This window comes from Mobula hypostoma, chromosome 12, assembly GCF_963921235.1.
Source record: "Mobula hypostoma chromosome 12, sMobHyp1.1, whole genome shotgun sequence".
Classification (NCBI taxonomy): domain Eukaryota; kingdom Metazoa; phylum Chordata; class Chondrichthyes; order Myliobatiformes; family Myliobatidae; genus Mobula; species Mobula hypostoma.
The window spans coordinates 26,396,800-26,416,711 of NC_086108.1; the positions used below are offsets into that span (position 1 = coordinate 26,396,800).

The window sequence follows — 19,912 nt, forward strand, 5'->3', positions numbered from 1 at the left end:
AATCCAATTTCCATATTGGGTGATAATTCCATTCCTGAACTCTTGTAATGAAGAATTAACAGGAAGGATGGAGGACAAACTGATCTCACTAAAAATGACTTTGGGCTGAAGACAAAAAATCATATTGTGACTTTGGGTTGCAGAATGAAATCTCTGAATGCTATCCTGCATTGTGAAAAAAGGTCAAGATATTCTTTATTGCCTTACCAATATCATCTTTCATGGAGAGCAGGCTCAGTGCAAATGTCTAACTTCTTTCAAAGCAAAGACACAGGCTTTCATGGATTTTCATGAACATGGGGATCTGAGGCTCTTTCTGATTAACATTCATCTTGAAGTTGAGAAGCTGATATCATTACGTACATCAAGCCCATCCATCTCATTGAAAGGTGAAAGAGCAATAAATCAGATTCAAGTTTAATATCACCAGCATATGTCATGAAATTTGTTGTTTTGTGGCAGCATTATATTGTAAAAGCTATAAATTACAGTGAGACGCATATATAAAAATATAAATTAAATAAGATGTGCAAAAAGAGAGAGGAAATGCTGAGGAAGTGCTAATGGGTTCACTTCCATTCAAGAATCTGATGGTGGAGGGGAAGAAACTGTTACCTGTTCCTGAAACAGAGAGTGAAACGATGAAGCAGTGAATAGTTAGACTAATTACATTTGCTTTAAAGTTAGAGACATAGAAAACCTACAGCACAATACAAGCCCTTCAGCCCACAAAGCTGTGCAGAACATGTCCTTACCTTAGAAATTACCCAGAGTTACCCATAGCCTTCTATTTTTCTGAGCTCCGTGTACCTGTCCAGGATTCTCTTAAAAGACCCTATCATATCTGCCTCCACCACCATCACCAGCAGCCCATTCCATGCACTCACCACTCTCTGTGTAAAGAACTTAACCCAGACATCTCCTCTGTACCTACTTCCAGGCACCTTAAAACTGTGCCCTCTTGTGCTAGCCATTTCAGCCCTGGGAAAAAGCCTCTGACTATCCACATCTTATATACCTGTATCAGGTCACCTCTCATCCACCGTCACTCCAAGGAAAAAAGATGGAGTTCACTCAACCTATTCTCATAAGGTATACTCCCTAATCCAGGTAACATCCTTGTAAATCCCCTCTACACCCTTTCTATGGTTTCCACATCCTTCCTGCAGTTAGTTGACCAGAACTGAGCACGTACTCCAAGTTGTGTCTGACCAGGGTCCTATATAGCAGCAACATTACCTCTTGGCTCCTAAACTCAATCCCATGATTAATGAAGGCCAATGCACCGTATGCTTTCTTAACCACAGAGTCAACCTGCGCAGCAGCTTTGAGTGACCTATGGACTCGGACCCCAAGATCTCTCCAAACCTCCACACTGCCAAGAACCTTACCGTTAATACTATATTCTGCCATCATATTTGACCTACCAAAATGAACCACCTCACACCTACCTGGGTTGAACTCCATCTGCCCCTTCTCAGCCCAGTTTGGCATCCTATCAATGTCCCACTGTAACCTCTGACATCCCTCCACATTATCCACAACACTCCCAACCTTTGTGTCATCAGCAAATTTACGAACCCATCCCTCCACTTCCTCATCCAGGTCATTTATAAAAATCACAAAGAGAAGGGGTCCCAGAACAGATCCCTGAGGCACACCACTGGTCACCGACCTCCATGCAGAATGTGACCCGTCTACAACCACTCTTTGCTTTCTATGAGCAAGTCAGTTCCGGATCCACAAAGCAATGTCCCCTTGGATCCCATGCCTCTTTACTTTCTCATTAAGCCTGGCATGGGGTACCTTATCAAATGCCTTGCAGAAATCCATATCCACTACATCTACAGCTCTACCTTCATCAATGTGTTTAGTCACATCCTCAAAAAATTCAAACAGGCTCGTAAGGCACAACCTGCCTTTGACAAATCCATGCTGACTATTCCTAATCATTTTATGCCTCTCCAAATGTTCATATATCCTGCCTCTCAGGATCTTCTCCATCAACTTACCAAACACTGAAGTAAGACTCACTGGTCTATAATTTCCTTGGCTATCTCTACTCGCTTTCTTGAATAATAGAACAACATCCACAACCCTCTAATCCTCTGGAACCTCTCCCGTCCCCATTGATAATGCAAAGATCATCGCCAAAGTAGTTGAGGAAAATTGTTGTTACTGTAATTCAACAAAGTAATAATTATATTTGTAGCTTTAAATAGATCTGAATAAGTTTTGCAATTAATTGTCACTGCTTTGAATTAGCAGTTCCTATTTACTTTCATTGTGCATCATAAATCAGAATTCTTTATACTGTATGTAATGGCCGGAAAGGGAGAAAATAGTACTGGGGATGTGGCATGGGAACTAAGGGTATGGGAACCCAAAAAAGTTTGAGAATCACTGCTCTAAACCTAATGTGAAATCATTGCAAATGTAAATCAACAGTAGGAGAGTCTAAGGATATATGGGCAGACAGAGAAAGAAAAAAATCAAAAATAAAAAAAACAAATGTAGAAATAGAAATAATTTCCAATAACCAGCTCTTCTTCTTCAGTCTTTTGTAGATACAGCTTGTTTCCTAGCAACTCTCCAAGTCAATTATAAATGGTCATTGAGTTCACTGTACGCAAAGCACACAAGGTGTGACTCGAACTGATGTCACAAACTCTTCACTTTGAAAGTTATTATGATACCATCAATACACTTGCTGTACAAAGTGAGCAGAAAGACAAGACTACTACTTACTGCACAATTTTCAAATTAGGTTTGTCCAATTTACCTTGGCTTTTAAAGAGTACATGGTTAGAAACTATATTTTATTGTGTCAACTTGAGTGGAAGAGAAAGACTTATTACACAAAGTTTCTTTTGAATCAGTTGTAGAATACTTAAAATATTTTAAAGCCTACAGTTGTACTAGCTTTATAATATCAGCTATTTTTTGTCTGCAATCTCCTAGTAACAACATAGTAATAAGAACTGGGTACTCTGTTTTGTCCTTAGGTCAAGCCTGCAGCCCAGAATTCCATGCTCTGCTCTATCTGCACCCAGTCTTACCCAAGCCAGACGTGGAGGAACATCCTGCTGATCCAAAACCTTCTAAAACTCCACTGTCTTGGTCTGGTTTGAGGTATTGTGCCATGAATACCTTACCATTAAATGCTCAACAGCTGGCAAAGCTGGAGTCAGAGTTTTGACCAGTTGTCAAAGCTATAATTGATGTTATCAGACATTCAGAGAGATAGTTGCTAAAATTAAAATCAATGTTTTGGAAGACAAAAAAATACTAATTTTTTAACAAATAAGCTAAGTTAAATTGCAAATAAAAGAAACTTCAAAGTAATTTAATGAACTAAACCGAAATAGTTTTAAATGTTATGTACTCCATAATTAAAGTCTGAAATTTAATCATGACAAGCTCTGTTGAAATAAATGGAGTTTGAATCATGGGCAATATGCATGTTCTGATTTGTCAGTATAATGTTGGGGAACCCCAGCATGGCTGGTCTTCACTGCAGGACTCCATGTAGAAAACTAAGAGAATCTTCCCTCCCTCCCTGAATCATAGATATTTGAACTTCAAAGTTCATATGCAAATGTGCAGTGCTGACTTCAGTTTGAAGGACTGAGTGCACCCCAGTTAAATTCTGAACCAATTGGTATAGTAAGTGCAATTTGGCTGAATATTTTATGAGGGTTGAAACATTGGCCCAGCTCTTCCTCAAAATGGTGCAAACACTCTATTTTTTAAGTTTGTCTTCTCTGTCAGCATTTTTATCTTCATCCACTCCCAAAAGTACAGATTCCATCCAGGTTTTATGGTCAATCATTCCAATCCACTATTTCACCCAAATGACCTCATGTGTAAGATTTGACAGTGAATGTCAAAGGACAGGGATCTTGCTATCAGTTCTGAGGCTGCCTTACAGAATGTCCATGCTTTTTTGCGGTGGGTCACAGATAGTGAGCTCAGCAATGAGGGAATTTGTGGCATATGCACGGTCATTCTTGTTTGAACCTGACAACCCCAGCATAGCCTGATAACCAAAACATAGATTTCTGATCAAGATAGTTTTGCTTAGTGATGGATAACTCACTGTAGTTTCAGGAGGTACAAACATAAGGTAGTCCTTTGCCTCAAAAAAAAATGACCCTGATCCCGTTTAAACAGTTCACCTGTCTTTAAGTAGATAGTTTTCTTTTTTCCTGTTGACCTCCAGTACTTGTAATATTGCAAATTTCTCCCTCCAGCATATTCTAACAACAATAACCCTGAGTCTGCTGATCAGGTTTTATTATCTACTCTGAATTTCTTATAGCCAGCGAATTGCTTATGGAGAGGAAATAAAATGTGCATTAGTCCAATCCCATGCTGAGTCGATGAGAGTACGATTCAGGCATTTACCCGCCATACTGGCGGCAGCAATTACAGGAACTTAACTCTAATAGCACCCTTTCCCGTATTCTAAAAAATATAAACAGCCCAGTTGACAGAAAAATAAAATCTCAATGATTGCACAGTATCATTGTCTTGATTTTTTTTGATATTATATATAATTTGCATTGCAGGAGCACATGAAAATATAATTGCAAACAGCAATTCATGGCTTTATCAAAAAAACACAATTTTTATTTGTGCTGCAAGTATAGGAGAAATTATTATTTAAATAAACAACTTTTGATCACCTTGCCACACGCCAGAGTCTATAAGACTTAATATAACAATTTGCTGCTGTTATACTGTTCTGTACAATGCACTGTAAAACCACAATATTTATCAGATAGAGAAATCATAACATAAATGTACAGAGATTTTGCATTTTAAAAATAGAAAGCAACTTCAGGAGGATCAAGCAGTTAAAGGATCCCACGGCGGACACATTACGCTGCAAATTTTCCCAGTGGCAATTACAGCAGTTAGCTGTGTTGCTTTTCGAGAAGATGACCTTTGCTTTTCCTGACAAGAATGTTCCTTTAACATTAATTGATAACTTGAGGAAAGAAAGCCATGAACGTCGCAATGAAGTATCTTGGGATTTGTGAGTTATTACGTGGTACAGATAACAGGATGTGTGGTATTCCCAACTCACTGATAACTAATTTATAATAATCAGTAACGTATGTATAACTTATTGAGAGCTTATTGGTGTAATTAGTATTTGATATATAACCAAGCACTGGTAATAATCTTACTGAATATCTGATTGATCAGCCATTTATTAATGCAATTAGTATTGGACATTCAAATATCAATAACCATCAATGATAATGTATGAGTACTACAACCAATTGATAACCCAGTAACCAATGTGACCAGTTTGCATTCAAAATCCATCAATAATTCATTAATAATAATCAGTATTGGAATTACACATAAAATTATAGTCAAAATTGAATCAATAGCAATGCTGTAAGAAAAATAAAATAAAAGAAGGGATTCTGGAAGTTATGTTTTTAAATTCTTCACAAGGATTCTTAAGCATCTTGGAAGGAATACAGTGCAGACTCACCAAAATGTTACTTGAGGAGCAAGGATGCGATGAGGAAGAGTTATGATACAAGCTAGGTTTTTGTTCTCAGAAGAGTGCAAGTTTAAGGTATAATTTGATAAGATTTTAAGAACAAAGGAATGAAAAAGATAAATGGAAAGAGTCTTCATAAGTGAGTGGGAAATTAAGACAAGGGAGTTTATCTTTGAGATACAAGGAACGGACGAAGCACTTCTTCAAACATTGATAGATTTTTGCTGGCAGACAATATTAATGAATGTGGTGTAAAGAGGATGGTTGCAGTTGATAATGATCAGCCACAATGGCATTGAATGTTGCCGCAATGAACTGTTGTGTCCTCATCCTAACCTCTTACATGATCCACAAGAACAAACTGTGACCTCACAAATATCACCAAACAATAGAAAAAAAGTACAGCTATTGTTTTGACATTCTAACAAGTATTTTGAAAAGAGAATGCAGATAGTATTGTTAATATAATGTTTTTCAAAACTTAAATCCATCATTACTGGAAATTTGAAGCATGCGAGGAAATATAAAACATCAGATGGCTTTCATATCCTATTTTTAGAAAAGGAGGGAGAGAGAAACAGGGGAATTATAGACCGGTTAGCCTAACGTCGGTGGTGGGGAAACTGCTAGAGTCAGTTATCAAAGATGTGATAACAGCACATTTGGAAAGCGGTGAAATCATCGGACAAAGTCAGCATGGATTTGTGAAAGGAAAATCATGTCTGACGAATCTCATAGAATTTTTTGAGGATGTAACTAGTAGAGTGGATAGGGGAGAACCAGTGGATGTGGTATATTTGGATTTTCAAAAGGCTTTTGACAAGGTACCACACAGGAGATTAGTGTGCAAACTTAAAGCACCTATTTTCTATGTTTCTATTAAGGATCAATAGTAATGTATTTATTAATATATAATTCATTGCCTTCCAAATAATCTATTTGTAATCAGTTTGAATCAATCAATGATTCAATTAGGAATTGAAACACTGGAGTTATTTATTTATATGATAATCAATTAATAATGAGAAACAAATATAGCTTCATGTTAGTAACTAGTTGATTGTATTGATTGTATTAGCAGATTTGGGATGTATAAATTACATGTAACTTGTTAAAATTTATGTCAATTAGCTGATCTAAGGTCTTGGTAAACCCTTTACTCATATGTGTTTTTTCAGAAATAATGCAGTTTCCAAACAATCTCTCAATATTTGAATGACTTTAAATAACCGTAATGCACATTGCAGAATCAATGCCAATTGCTTCAGCACAAGCACCGACTATCGGAAATGGTACACTGTTAGTAGTTCTGATACAAGAATTTCAGCAGAAACCTTTACCTTCCACAAGAAATATCCCGAAACAAATCTGCACAAACTGTTCTCTCAACCATTCCTTAATGTGATAGCTGATATGTGTTACAAACTTAATACACTGTATCAAAGCAAAGCCATCAAAGTGTTAAGATGGCTCCAAAGTGTCCATATTAAAAATGAAACTTAGTGGTACCTACTTGTCATCTTAACTGAGAAATTATGCTAACTCTTCATACTCTAAATTTGAAATGATGACACATTTTTCTTTTGTTGATATTATGCCACTATTCATGAAAATGGTGCTGGGACCATGTATTGTAAGAAAAAGAATATTGTTCAGATAATGGTCCTGTTGATAATTTAGATTGAAAGGTATATTGGTCAATGGCATAGAATGTATAGCTCTGTCACTAATTCGTTATGAATTTTATCAATGAATTAGCAGACAATCCATAACTGTAATTGTAGCATAATAATACATATAAGTTGCATTTGATTCTGTATGTGTGCATGTATGCACACACACATGTTCAAAAGTACATGATAAATATTTAGGAAACAAACTGCTGATTCATTGGTATAATTTTCAGGTTCATCAATTAATTCTTGGTGAATACCGTAAGAATTTTAAAAAAGGGAGGAATCATAAGCAGATGGTGAACTTGCAGCAACATCAGAATTTTCATCCAAGAAAATGCCATGTTGTGATTGAATTAATAAGGGGTTTATGTGGAAAATTGTTGCTGTGTGCCTGTAAAAAACTTGAAATTACATGATTGAAAGGCTTTCCACCTATATGCTGCCTTTATGATTTCATATTGTCCTAAAGTATGTTATTTACACAGAACTTTTCTTGAGATCGAGTTACCATTGTAATTTAGGAAATGGGACTGACAATTTAGGCAAGGAAATATAGCACTACGATTATGAGGCTTTGGCCAAATAATCTACTTTAGCAATGAACGCAAACAAAGTCATATTAATTGCAAATTTATTGAACATCATCTCCCCCTCCCCTACTATGATATTTCGACCTGGTGCTCACAGTGCAACTGCAATTCAAAACCTTACGGCAACCTGTGCAGGCAGATTAATTTTCAAGAAAGACCCAAGAGTCCAATGTATTCAAACTTCATATTATAAACTTTGAACCAGAGCAGCTCATAAGAACATAAGAAATAGGAGCAGGAGCAGGCTACTTGGACCATTGAACTTGCTCCACCAGTCAATAAGATCATGGCTGATTTGGGTGTAGACTCAGGTCTGCCTACCTTCTTTTCCCCCATCTCCTTTAATTCCTCAGCTGTGCAAAAAAACCTGCCTAACTATGTTTTAAATATATTTAATAAATATATTTAAATATAATTGAAGCAGTATCCTCTACTAATTCCCTGGGCAGAGAATTCCACAGATCTACTATTCTTTGGGAAAAGCAGTTTCTTCTCATCTCTGTCCTGAATCTATCCCTGAAGTCTTGAGTCGATGTCCTCTAATTCTAGTCTCATTTACAAGAGAAAGTGACCTTCCTGGCTCTATCTACCTATCTATCCCTTTCATAATTTTATATGTTTCTGTAAGATCTCTTCTCATTCGTCAAAATTCCAGGGAGTGCAGTCCCAGGCTAACCGTCTCAGCTTCGGAATCAACATGTGAACATACTGTGCATTGCCTCCAAAGCCAGCATATTTTTCCTCAAGTCAGGAGACTAGAACTGCATGTGGTACCCCAGGTTTGGCCTCATCAGTGCCCTGTACAATTGCACCATAACCTCCCTGCTCTTAAATTCAATCCTCTAGCAATGAAAGTCAATATTACATTTATCTTCCAGATAACTTGTTGCATTTGCAAGCCAACCTTTTGTGATTCATGTACAAGAACTCCCAAGTCTCTCTGCACAACAGCATGCTGCAATCTTTCATCATTTAAATGATAACCTGATCTACTTTTTTCCTTTCAATGTAGATGACCCTTGTATTTACCAATTCTCTTATCCATCTGCCAGACACACCCACTCACTTAACCTGTTTCTATCTCCCTGCAAACACTGCACAATTTGCTTTTCTACTCAGTTTAGTCATCAGCAAACTTCAATATGCTGCACTCAGTCCCTTCTTCCAAATCATTCATGTATCTTGTGAATGGTTCTGAGCCCAGCACCAACCCTTGTGGCACTGACTACCAACAGAGAAGCACTCATTTATCCTAACTCACTGCCTTCCATTGCTTAACCAGTCCTCTCTCTATACTAATAAATTACCTGCACTTCTTTCATTGTTATCTAATGGATAAGTCTTTCATGTGGCACTGTATCAAATACCTTCAGAAAATCCAAGTATACCCCCTCTATCCACTGAACTCATTATCCTCAAAGAACTCCGGTAAGTATATCAGACAAACCCTTCCTTTCTGTGAACTGCACAGAAGGTCTTTTGACATAGGTGACAGCAGAAATTTGTCACAGGCTATTATTAGTAAAAAAGTTGACTGGAATCATTCAGTACTGTCTTGTCTTGCACTATTGTACCCACATCAGTGTGAAGGTTCTTCAGCATTGGGAAGAATGGTAATCACTTCCTGATCACAGTGTAAATACAGCACCAGACAGGCAGCAGAACATGAGAGTTAGGAGTAAAGCATTGCAAGCAAAGAGTGAGGGATGTGAGCGAATATACATTGTATGCTTTAAATTATGAGTATGTTTATATCATCAGATCTGCTGTGGTGTTATGGAATTTCATATTCAAATACTATTAGGTCAAAGTCTGGCTAATAACTGGGTCTCCATGGCAAGTTGCAGCTATGGTGAGGGCTGATTCCCATCTATCTCTGCAAACTGAATGTAATTCTTCGTGCGGAAACTAAGAGTACCAATCCCCCCAACAGCTAACATGTTGGTTACTTCAACAAGTTATTAAGTTCCACATTGGTGTCAGTGTATTGGTAAAGTGTTTTGAATGATGGGGGTTTTGCATGTCCGTGCATCGTTGGTGTGTTCCACGTTGATCTGTTGAAACTTTATTAATTTTTCACGTTCATCATACGGTGGATACGTGTTTTGTTTTACGACTACGCAATGTACACGCTCTCTGGATGCGGGCCTATCGGGCCAAGGAGTTACGGTATCCCTTGATTTACGAACAGCGCAAAGGACCCTGAGAGTGAGATTGGAAATATTCACTCTGTGCAACCATTTCCACACCACCCACATTCCAATGTGCCCCTTCAAATCTTCCTCCGTAGCCCCAGTTAGAAGTTGCCTTCTCGCCCTGATAGCTGAAACAGGCAATACTGAGCAAGCGCCGCGTAGGAACCAGGCTCCGAGAGCAAGCAGCTTCCCTCATCATCACACCGTCCACGGTATTCCCAAGCCAAGAAAGCCGGCGCATCCCCCGGCAGTCACCTGCTGCACCGCCAACCCAGAGAAATGTCATCAATCCGACAGACAGACAAACACACACACACACACACACTCGCTCAAACACACACATTCAAAACGACCATAAATAAATAAATAAATAAATAACAGAACACAATGGCAACCATGCTTGGCTACGTTCAGAAGAACGACAGCCTTCATGTCGTCTCTCTCTCTCTCTCTCTCTCTCATACACACACACACACACACACACACACACACACTGGCCTCCCCATAACATACGCCCTCCTTCCAGCCTCAGAATTCGCCCGGATTCTTGCGGCACTCACTCACCCAGGACGAAATAGGGAAGCTCTGTGTTCTCCAGGTCGTCAACAACCACCACCTCTCCGGGGAAATCGTTCCTGACCGAGAACAGGAGTTTGGGCTCCGACGATAGCGGGGTGTGGATGCTCAGATCGTTCTCCCGGAGGAACGGCAGAGCCGACACGCTCACCGTCTTCACTTTGCACTCGCCATCCTTGGGGTGCTCGCTTTCCACCGCTGCCAGGCCGGTACCCAACATGGCACAGAACGCCCCCAAAACCAGCACTGGCAGCAACGCCATCGTTGTTCTCAGTCCCTATCTCGGCACAATAACAAACCCAGTCGGCCCGGCTTCCTAAGGTAATATTACTGCACCCTGACAACTTGAAACAAGCGGGGACGCCAAGCAGGCAACTCCATGTAAATGCTGACAGGCGGCACAGCGCCTTCGCACTGGGTTTTATTCCTTCTTCTTCCCTTCAAAATAACACCCCTAGCCAGCTGGACCGACGGGGATGATCCGGGCAATTCACTCCCTCTGCCCTACTCCTTAATCCCGATCCCGAGCTGTTTTGTGTCTATTTTCTGCGCAGTGGCTGGGGAAGGGGAGGGGAGGGGAGGAAGGAGGAGGGGGGAATCCACGTGTAAAAGGGAGAGAGAGCGAGAGAGAAACAGAGGGAAAGCGAGTTAGTGATTTGGAGAACTGTCTTCTGCAAGAAGCGGCCGCTGCCACTCTCAATCCAGCGCATGCAGGGCACTGACAGAAGGCGCTGTTTCTGTGAATGAACACCGCCGGACACGAACCCCCTCCGCTTCGATCCTGGTAAGTGGCGGACCCTCTTCATCCACCTCTCTCCACCCACTTACAGCAGCACACCTATTCACCCACCCTCCGACTCCACCCCGGCCACACTCCTCCAGGTCTCTGTCCGGCTGGCTGTTAAAGAAAAAACCTTTTTCCTTTCTGGGTTGTAATTTGAGCGAAAAAAAAAGAGGTTCTGCTAATTGTCTTGGTTCAACTGTACACCTGCCCAGTATCGATTATAATCGACACCTGTGACAGAAAGTCCCTGGCTCAACCACGGCCTCTCAAAGTCTCGGTGGGAAGCAGCGAGAGGCGTAAAATCCCAGGTATCTGTATCGAATACGCATTTTCTTCAATCCAGCAGATAAATTTACCAACACTTGCTACTTAACATGATATTGAGCATTCGGTTGTCTTGAGTAGCTATCAGGCACACAACAAGCACTACTGATGAGAAGAACTGGTGTTAATAAATCGTGATGACATATTTTTGAAGACAGTTGACTTTGAGTCGATACCAATGGAGTACCTGAAATCCAATTTTTGGTTTAACTGATGCACTGTGTGTGTGTGTGTGTGTGTGTGTGTGTGTGTGTGTGTGTGAGAGAGAGAGAGAGAGAGAGAGAGAGAGAGAGAGAGAGAGAGAGAGAGAAATGGTTCACACAGTTCTTCCACATCTGGTTTGTTAGTTCCCTCGATGCTGATTTATAAGGCATTTGACCATGGGCAATGAATTAATTCCACCTAAGGGAGAATAGAGACACTTTGCTCCATTTAGCAACTTCGCCCTAGTTCCCTAGTTCCATCTCTAAACTGGTGTCGCTCACTCCGACCAGAACTTCAAAGCACTAAAACTTTGCAGAAGAAATTATGCCTGAAAACAAAAAAACAAAAAACGGCGATATTTCAGTATGTTGGATAATGTCATCCTTACGGGCCCGTGCTTTTAACTTCCAGGAAAAGGATTCGTGATCAAGCATTTATTTAGATGGATCGATATGATCGTTGAGTTTGGACATTGGATAAGGAATCTGGTTAATGGGCGGAGAAGGAATAGTGGAAAGAGGTGGACTGGTGCGGAGAGGAAGCGTTGGAAGAATCGGGCAGGAGGGGGTGGGGTTGGAAAGGAAATTCTCGAATGGGAGGTGAGGAGGCGTTTTAAAGGGAGTTGAGGGAATTGGGGCGTTGGAAAGGAAGTTGGGAATGGAGGGGAGGAGTCTTTGTAGATCGAGTTGAAGGCGGAAAGGGAGTTGGGGTCGCCCACGCAGTAAACTGAGTGGAGAGTGCGATGCCTCGTTATTGCAGAAGTGTGGAGGAAACACTTGACATTCGTGCCAAGGTGCAGTTCTACCCTCTGTCAATTCCTTGTGTGGCGGGCTATTAAAGAAAGGGAGAGTTGGCGAAGGGAGGGGGGCTCGGTAGCGTGCATGTACAGCAGTGAGGACACGCCCGGATAGGTGGATGTGTTTATATAGGCTGAAGCTAGGTTCGGCTCTCTGAGGAGGAAACGGTGCGGCAGGTAGAGAGCAGACTGGTGCTGTTGTCAGATCCTCAAGCCCGGGAGTTGGGTGCCGCGTAGAAGCGAAACATTGCCCTGAGATATGAACTCCTGAGAAGGTCGAAGTATGTTGCCCGGCGCTTTAACCCGATGTGCCGGCGAGGGAAAGGAAAAAGACAGCTGGAAATTTGGAAGGGTGTCGGTCTGATTATGATAGGCGGTCACACATCAAAGAAAGGCAATGGTGAGGAGGAATAAATATAAAAACATCCTTTTGAAGATAACCTTTAATGCCGTTATGTTAAACACAAATCTCCAGAAAGCAGGATCATCAATCCTTAGACCATGTTCTGTCTTTAACTTTACTCCGCAATCCGACTGAGCAGCGGGGACCGGCTGTCGTGTGTACAGGTTTGGGTCTTCAACGTGTGAGAACTACGAATGTCCATATTTTTTGAAAGCACATTCCTCAAGTGCTGCTTGGAATAACGCAATTGTTTAATAATAAAACCCCACGAAGTTTCAGAAGGCTCGGCTTGAGAACGCCGTTCATTTTCTATCCGAGCACTGGAGGTGGTGTCTGTAAGGATATCATTGGGTGTTAGGTAATGGGATTCGATGGGCGTCGTGCGGGGTATAGGAGGTTGGTTTTGGATTTAGACTCGCCCCCTCCCCCACTTCCTCTCCCTCCCATTCCCCCGGGTTTATAAGAGGTGAGTTTGCAGCTCTGTCAGATTTAATCGCCACTCTTTTCAGATCACTTGCCATCCCGAGGCTGGACTCTGCGCATACGAGGGGAAGCCCCTCGGAATTAAAGGGCTGATCTTTCGGAACCGCACTCCGATCACTGAGAAGCCGAAGATTAGCATGCGGTCAGTGCTTGGGCTTGAGGAAAGAAGGATGGACCTTCTCCGGGATTCTCCTTGGGAACCTGCCGTCTTTCTCCATGGGATTTCGTGCAGAAGATAGTCGGGTTTCAGCTTTTTATCTGGAGAGACGGAGTACGGCCGCCGGGTCACCCTCCCGTTTTTACGGAGTGGGCAGTGGCGGAGACAAGCAGGGTATTCCAGTCTCTGCCGTGAGCACAGGAACTCTCTCCTCGCCAGTACCTGGCCGCACCTTCCAGTAGTAGGAGCCGACTTCCTTGGACACGTCTCACAGAGGGCTGCTTTACAATGAGTTTTCCTTTCTCGCACGGGCAGCTGCCGTGGGCATTTTTGACCCTATTCAGGGCACCGTTCGGCACGGAAAGCGGAACAAATTGGGTCGCCCGCGTTGGAGGCACAGCGCCGGCCAGGTCGGTGCACCGTTTACAAGGTACTCCCAGATCTAATAGAACCGCATGGTGGGATTTGGCACTTTAACGGCGGGGTCGGTAACTTCTCGTTTTGCCCCCACACCCCACTCCTTCCCCAATTCCACTCGACTTTGAAACCGACCGCTCTTCGCCAGCCACTTCTCGGTTAGCCTGGCTGAAGGGGCACCCCGGTGAGCGGCAATAGGAATGGGTGGCAACAGTTTTGGTTGAGTGAGAACAAGCAGTGGCTTGGCAGTATGAAGGATCTTTGCTCTCGGCTACCACCCGGAGGGGCGACATGGTTAACTCTTTGAAGGCTGCAGTGGTCCCTGTGCAGCCTCCTTCGATCATGGGTCTGCAATCAGAGAGGGAAGGGCGTGCATTCCACTAACAAAGTAAAACACGTCCGCCTTCACTCCACTTCAGGAGACTCCTGTAGTTGGGAACAAAATCCTTCTTCCCTGAAATTGTGCCAGATTGTATGTCAGTTATGGCAATATGCTGGATACAGCAAGCGCGTTTATTAACATCGTGCTAAGACGCGATTCCTCTTATTCTCGACTGCGTGCCCTTTGGGTTTACCACCGCAGCGCCGGTTGTATGTAAACAGTGTTTCCTCTTGCTTATGTGCGCACCTGTGCACATTATCAGCGACTGTGTGGGTGTCTGTGTATGGGATTCTGCCTTGGTGCTTCGTGTCAGCTTTCTACCGTTGTCAGCGGGTAGATTCGTCTGCCTGGGATGGATGGAATCGTAGGGGTGCGTGGGCGGGGGCGGTCTGGTCGACCAGTGATTCCATGCGCCGATCTACCTGTAGATACAACCATTTCTGTCTTGCGCGCCTGATTGCCTATGTTTGGCCGTATATTTTTGTGTATATTGTTCCCAGAGGTCTTATTCACACTACCTCTTGCGTTATATTCGCGCAGGATGATAACTGCTCACAGATACTATGAACGTAACTTCTTTACCTATATGTTTGAGGGTATGTATACACAGTGATTTGTATCTGCTCTTGAGCGCGTGTCTCGGTTCATATAGGCTTCCTCTGTGTTGAGGTGACCCTCTTTGTGTGTGCATAATACTCTCGCTGCTTGTGCGTGCCCGGAGGTGCTTTCGACAGTGTATGTTCGTATATATGTTAGAGGGTCTTGTACACAGGATAGTTTATACCCTTAATTCCGTGGGTGAACCTATGCACAACGCCAGCAGTTTTGGAGTTTATGGTTTATCATGCCAATAAGCCTTCCGTTCACGCCTCCCTCCCCCCGCCCCATTATTTCCCCAACGATTAATGCGTTTAGAAAGGGCGTTGACGTCTGTCTCCTCTCCCCCACCACCCCGGTGATGTTCCTGTTTTTAATTTCTGTTTTAATGGAACAGGTCTTGAGGGAGTGCGAGGAGAATGAAGAGGAGGAGTCCCAGATGGAAGGATGAACTGGCGGCTTGTTGATCTCGTCTCTTTGCTGTTCCTATGGGACCGGCTGGCTCTTACTCTCCATTGCTGGGCTCTCTTGGTGCTTTCCTCTCATCACCAACACCAACATGTCACCAGCCCCCTCGACTGGCTCCTCTCGGATAAGGGGCCCTTCCACCGGGCCCGGGATTATTCCAATTTCCTGGATAGATACCGGCAGGGATTTACTACCAGATACAAGATCTACAGGTAAGAGACAACAAGAGCTGCCCCGGGAAGTTAGCGAACAGTGTGGAATCGCTTTCTTTTTTAACTCCTTTCGCGAAATGTGTTCATTTATTTAAAATCAGCATACGGGTATTTAACGTGACTATTGTTCGTTTACTTTAATATTAAATAGTGTATGTTACTTTAACCGTCGGGTATGTGTTCCTTTAAGAGCCCGTGTGTCCGTGGGTGCTGGTGTTACCAGGTTGCAGCGCTGTGTGCTCACATCTCCCCCTGATGAAGAGATCGGGTTTTGCAGCCCCTAGTCTGCCGAAGAGATGCTGGTCTCTCTCTCTCTCCGAAACACACACACACACACACACACACACACACACACACACACACCACCTCAATTCCGCCCCCCACACTACAGCGCCGCAAGCTAGAGAATCTTTCCTGTATATAGAGTCTGTTGTCACTGAAATTGGAACGGGGCAGTTAGCCCAGATGGAACGACCGTGCTTAAAAAGCAGCTGAGAAGTATTAATTTAGAATTGCAAAACACAAATGTCCACAGTCAACAACATACTTCACTTAATCAACATCAGCATCATTCTTTCTGCGAGAATGTCTTTTACACGGATAGTTCTGAGTGAACTAATTGTCTCCCGTTGCGGAAAACAGTCATGGGTGTGATGGAGATCACCCGAAAATCCGTAGATATATTAGAGTTACGAATCTGAACACAGTACCAATGTTAAACTAAGTTTCACTCTGCCATTTTCCTGAGTTACACGCCGGTCTGTAAGTGCCACATATCCGCTGCGGATTGGGTTGGATTCCAGAATACTTCCCAGGTGACTCATTATCTTAAACCTTCCACCGTCTCATTCAAATTATAATTGGCCATGTTCCTCGTATCCACCAAATTCTACCCACGATATATCCAATCCCGCTTGTTAGAGAAAGTTACCTCGCACTCCCAAATATCGGGGTATGATGTAGACTAACTGCTGTTCAGCTACATTGCACACAATGGATTTATGACGATACGCACTCATTCCACTTACCGCACTACATTTTTATTTAACCCTTACATACTGTTCGGGTCAAATTTGACCCGTTTTGACATTTGCAGCAGTAAAAACACCATAAATGCCATTTTTTTAGCCGAAGCTTGATGACTTTTCCTAAAGTGACCCAAAATGTACAAAAATGAAAATATTTTAAAATTTTATACTTTTGTACAGGTGCTACAAATTTTTGTACATTGAGGCTGTTCTGGGTCAAATTTGACCCGTATCTATTAAAATGGATTTTACATCTCTGAAACGTTAATTAAGGATTAATCACCCATTTATTAATATCAGATAGGCTATTTATACATTCTAAATAGATCTGTGGTTCAAGATTTGATATAGACACTTGTTATGAGGGGATACTTGGGCCGGGTCAAAATTGACCCAGACCATACTGTGAAGGTATAGAATATGAGCTGTATGTAAGGGTTAACGCAGTACTTAACTGATGTAAGTACCATGCCTTGCAACTAAATATCCTTAACAAATCATACCGCAAAATATCAAATATAAATTTTAGCAACAAATACTGACTTCATTATTTACCATTTCAGTACTTGAAATCGAATTACAGTATGCGATTACTGCCAATTAATATGTGTATTCACATATTCCTCTTGGTAGCACTCATTGGAAACCAGATATTGTGCATAATGGTAACAACTTCAACGCCAAATATCTTCCTTTCAAAGTTGGAACTGCATTTAATTTGTCTTCTGCCATTCCAGCCAAAATGTTAAGTGTTGGAATTCTAAATGTGATTCCTTAGTTAACTGGGTTTAAAAAAATCTTGGTGACTGCCTATTGTTTGCAAGTTTTCAGTGCTTGTATAAAATATGTGTTTTCCTCTTTTCAATAAAAAAAAGTAAAATATCAAAATACATGCAACATCCTTAACTTGAGTGGCAAATTGCAAACCTTTAAGTAGCACTAAGTTTGACAGGAGCATGGGTAATTTCTCACTAGTAGGAAGAACAATTTGCAGATATGACAATAACATTGACAATTTTGCATCATACAGTGGTGAGACAAATCTTGAAATTTTCAACCACATATTCAATCCAAGGTATGCTAATTAGATTCAAATCTGCTTAATTAATGTCAGGTGTTCATTATCTTTTTATAATACATAACTTACCTGAACGGCTCATAAGGTATGAATTTACATAAATTACTTTTAGAGGTGTATTTATCATTTTTTTTTTCATTTATTTATTCATTCATTGTTTGTTTATTCATTGCAAATTATTTTTCCATTATTTTACTTAAGAAGTCATGATGCTACTTCTTGCTGCTTTTTTTTAAGCTTTGATAATGCAACCTCTTTCCAAGGGCAGAACTTAGGAACTTGTAACATGCTCTGGATCCAAAATTATATCTGAACAACTCAGCAACAACAGCCTCTATTCATACAGTGCCTGTTAAAGCAAAAAAAAAAAATCCTTGGGAGAAAGAAGGGGAAATAAAAATATTTAGAAGTATAGGCAAAGGTGAAGCTATTTGAAAAACAAAATGAGTAAAAACTTGGTCAAAGGATAATGGTTTTGAGTTAGGAGAAGCAAAAAGGTTGTGAATATAATTCCAGAATGTGGGGCTTGACAATGAATGCCTGTCAATGTTGAAATGAGAGTTATGCATGGGTGAATAGCTAATTTATATGTAGGTCTTGTAAACTCATCTAAACCCATCAACCAGGTTTGAGCTCATTGCTCCCTCCATCATTCACAGGTATCTATTATGCCATGTAAATTATTTTAACCCCTCGGTCAGTTTGTGGTGAGATCTTATCAATTTAAATTTGATGTAGAGTTTATTTTATGAGTACTATGTTCAGGGGGAATGCTGGGCTGCAGAGACTATTTTATAACAACTTAAAACCATATGGAAATATGGAATGCAAAAGTATTCAGAATCAGGTTTGGTATCACTGGTATGTGCCGTGAAATTTGTTGTCTTTGTGGCAGCAGTACAATGCAATACTTAATAATAAAAAAACAGAATTACAGTAAGAGTGCATATATTAAATGGTTAAAATAAATAAGTAGTGCAAAAATAGAAATAAATAAGTAGTGAGGTAATGTTCATGGGTTCAGTGTTCATTCAGAAATAGGTTTCAAGAGTATTCTTTCTGACAGGCATTTGTAGTTTGATCTATTGTACACTCTCTCTACATATAAACTTCCTAGGAAAAAATGTATACTGTCTCTTTGCTTACTCGTAATTCTATACTTTATCAGCCTGATATTTTATTGTGTTATTCAATTCTAAGTGGCTGAAACCTAGAGATACTGTACATCTCAAACATCTGAAAGGTATTGCAGCTGTTATGTTCTTGAGCACGGTGTCAGTACATTTTCTCTTACCCTGGAAATATGTTCTTTAAACAGCCATCTATCTAACATCTTTTTTAACGTATCCAATGAGGCACAGATGATCACTTCGGTTGGAAGTGTGCAAATTCTGTTTATTTACTTGCATGTGAGTCCAAAGAACGCCGTGGATCTCTGATTGCATTTCTATTTACAGTACTGTGCAAAAGTCTTGGGCACATAGAAAACAAATCTGTAAAGATGCTTTCAAAAATAATGAGACAAAAGGTTTCTAAATATCAAAAAATAGTATAAAGAGCAGTAAACAGTAAACAAACTAAATCAATTCAATATTTGGTGTGACCACCCTTTGCCTTTTAAACTTCATCAGTTCTCTTAGGTGCAGTACACTGTCATGCAGTTCTCTAAGAAGATCGGCTGGTAGGTTGTTCCAAACATCTTGAAGAACTTTGCACAGTTTTTGTGCAGACTTTGGCTGTCTCTCTTGCTTTGGTCTCTCCAGGTAATCCCAGACAGCCTTGGTGATGTTGAGATCAGGGCTCTGTGAAGGCCAGACCATCTGAAGCCATATAAAAATCTAAGATTTTTGCACAGTATTGTATCTGTAGTTGAACTTCTATGAAGGACTTTAGTAAGTTCAACTGCAGTATATTAAAGTACTGTTTGAATGTACATAGTTGTTGTACCTGTACTCATGCATTCCAGAGTTTATGTCTAATTTAAGATTTAACACTTGAGCAAACAATTAGTTACATCG

At 41.1% G+C, this 19,912-nt stretch overlaps 2 protein-coding genes across 9 annotated transcripts in view; one reads left to right on the top strand and one right to left on the bottom strand.

The window, feature by feature from the left end:
• Positions 1–10,882, bottom strand: part of astn1 (astrotactin 1) — a 2,838,691-nt gene extending 2,827,809 nt beyond the window's left edge. The window contains exon 1 of the mRNA XM_063063753.1: positions 10,550–10,882. Coding sequence (XP_062919823.1) covers positions 10,550–10,823 — 274 coding nt within the window. The 5' untranslated portion in view covers positions 10,824–10,882. The remainder of the gene's footprint in view (positions 1–10,549) is intronic.
• The window catches only part of LOC134354666 (BMP/retinoic acid-inducible neural-specific protein 3-like), a 243,721-nt gene continuing 234,662 nt past the window's right edge, over positions 10,854–19,912 (top strand). Inside the window, exons 1-2 of one of the 8 annotated variants that reach the window (XM_063063762.1) lie at positions 10,854–10,882; positions 15,506–15,788. In XM_063063762.1, coding sequence (XP_062919832.1) covers positions 15,556–15,788 — 233 coding nt within the window. In that variant the 5' untranslated portion in view covers positions 10,854–10,882; positions 15,506–15,555. The other 7 variants (XM_063063756.1, XM_063063757.1, XM_063063755.1 and 4 more) reach the window with 7 other exon arrangements.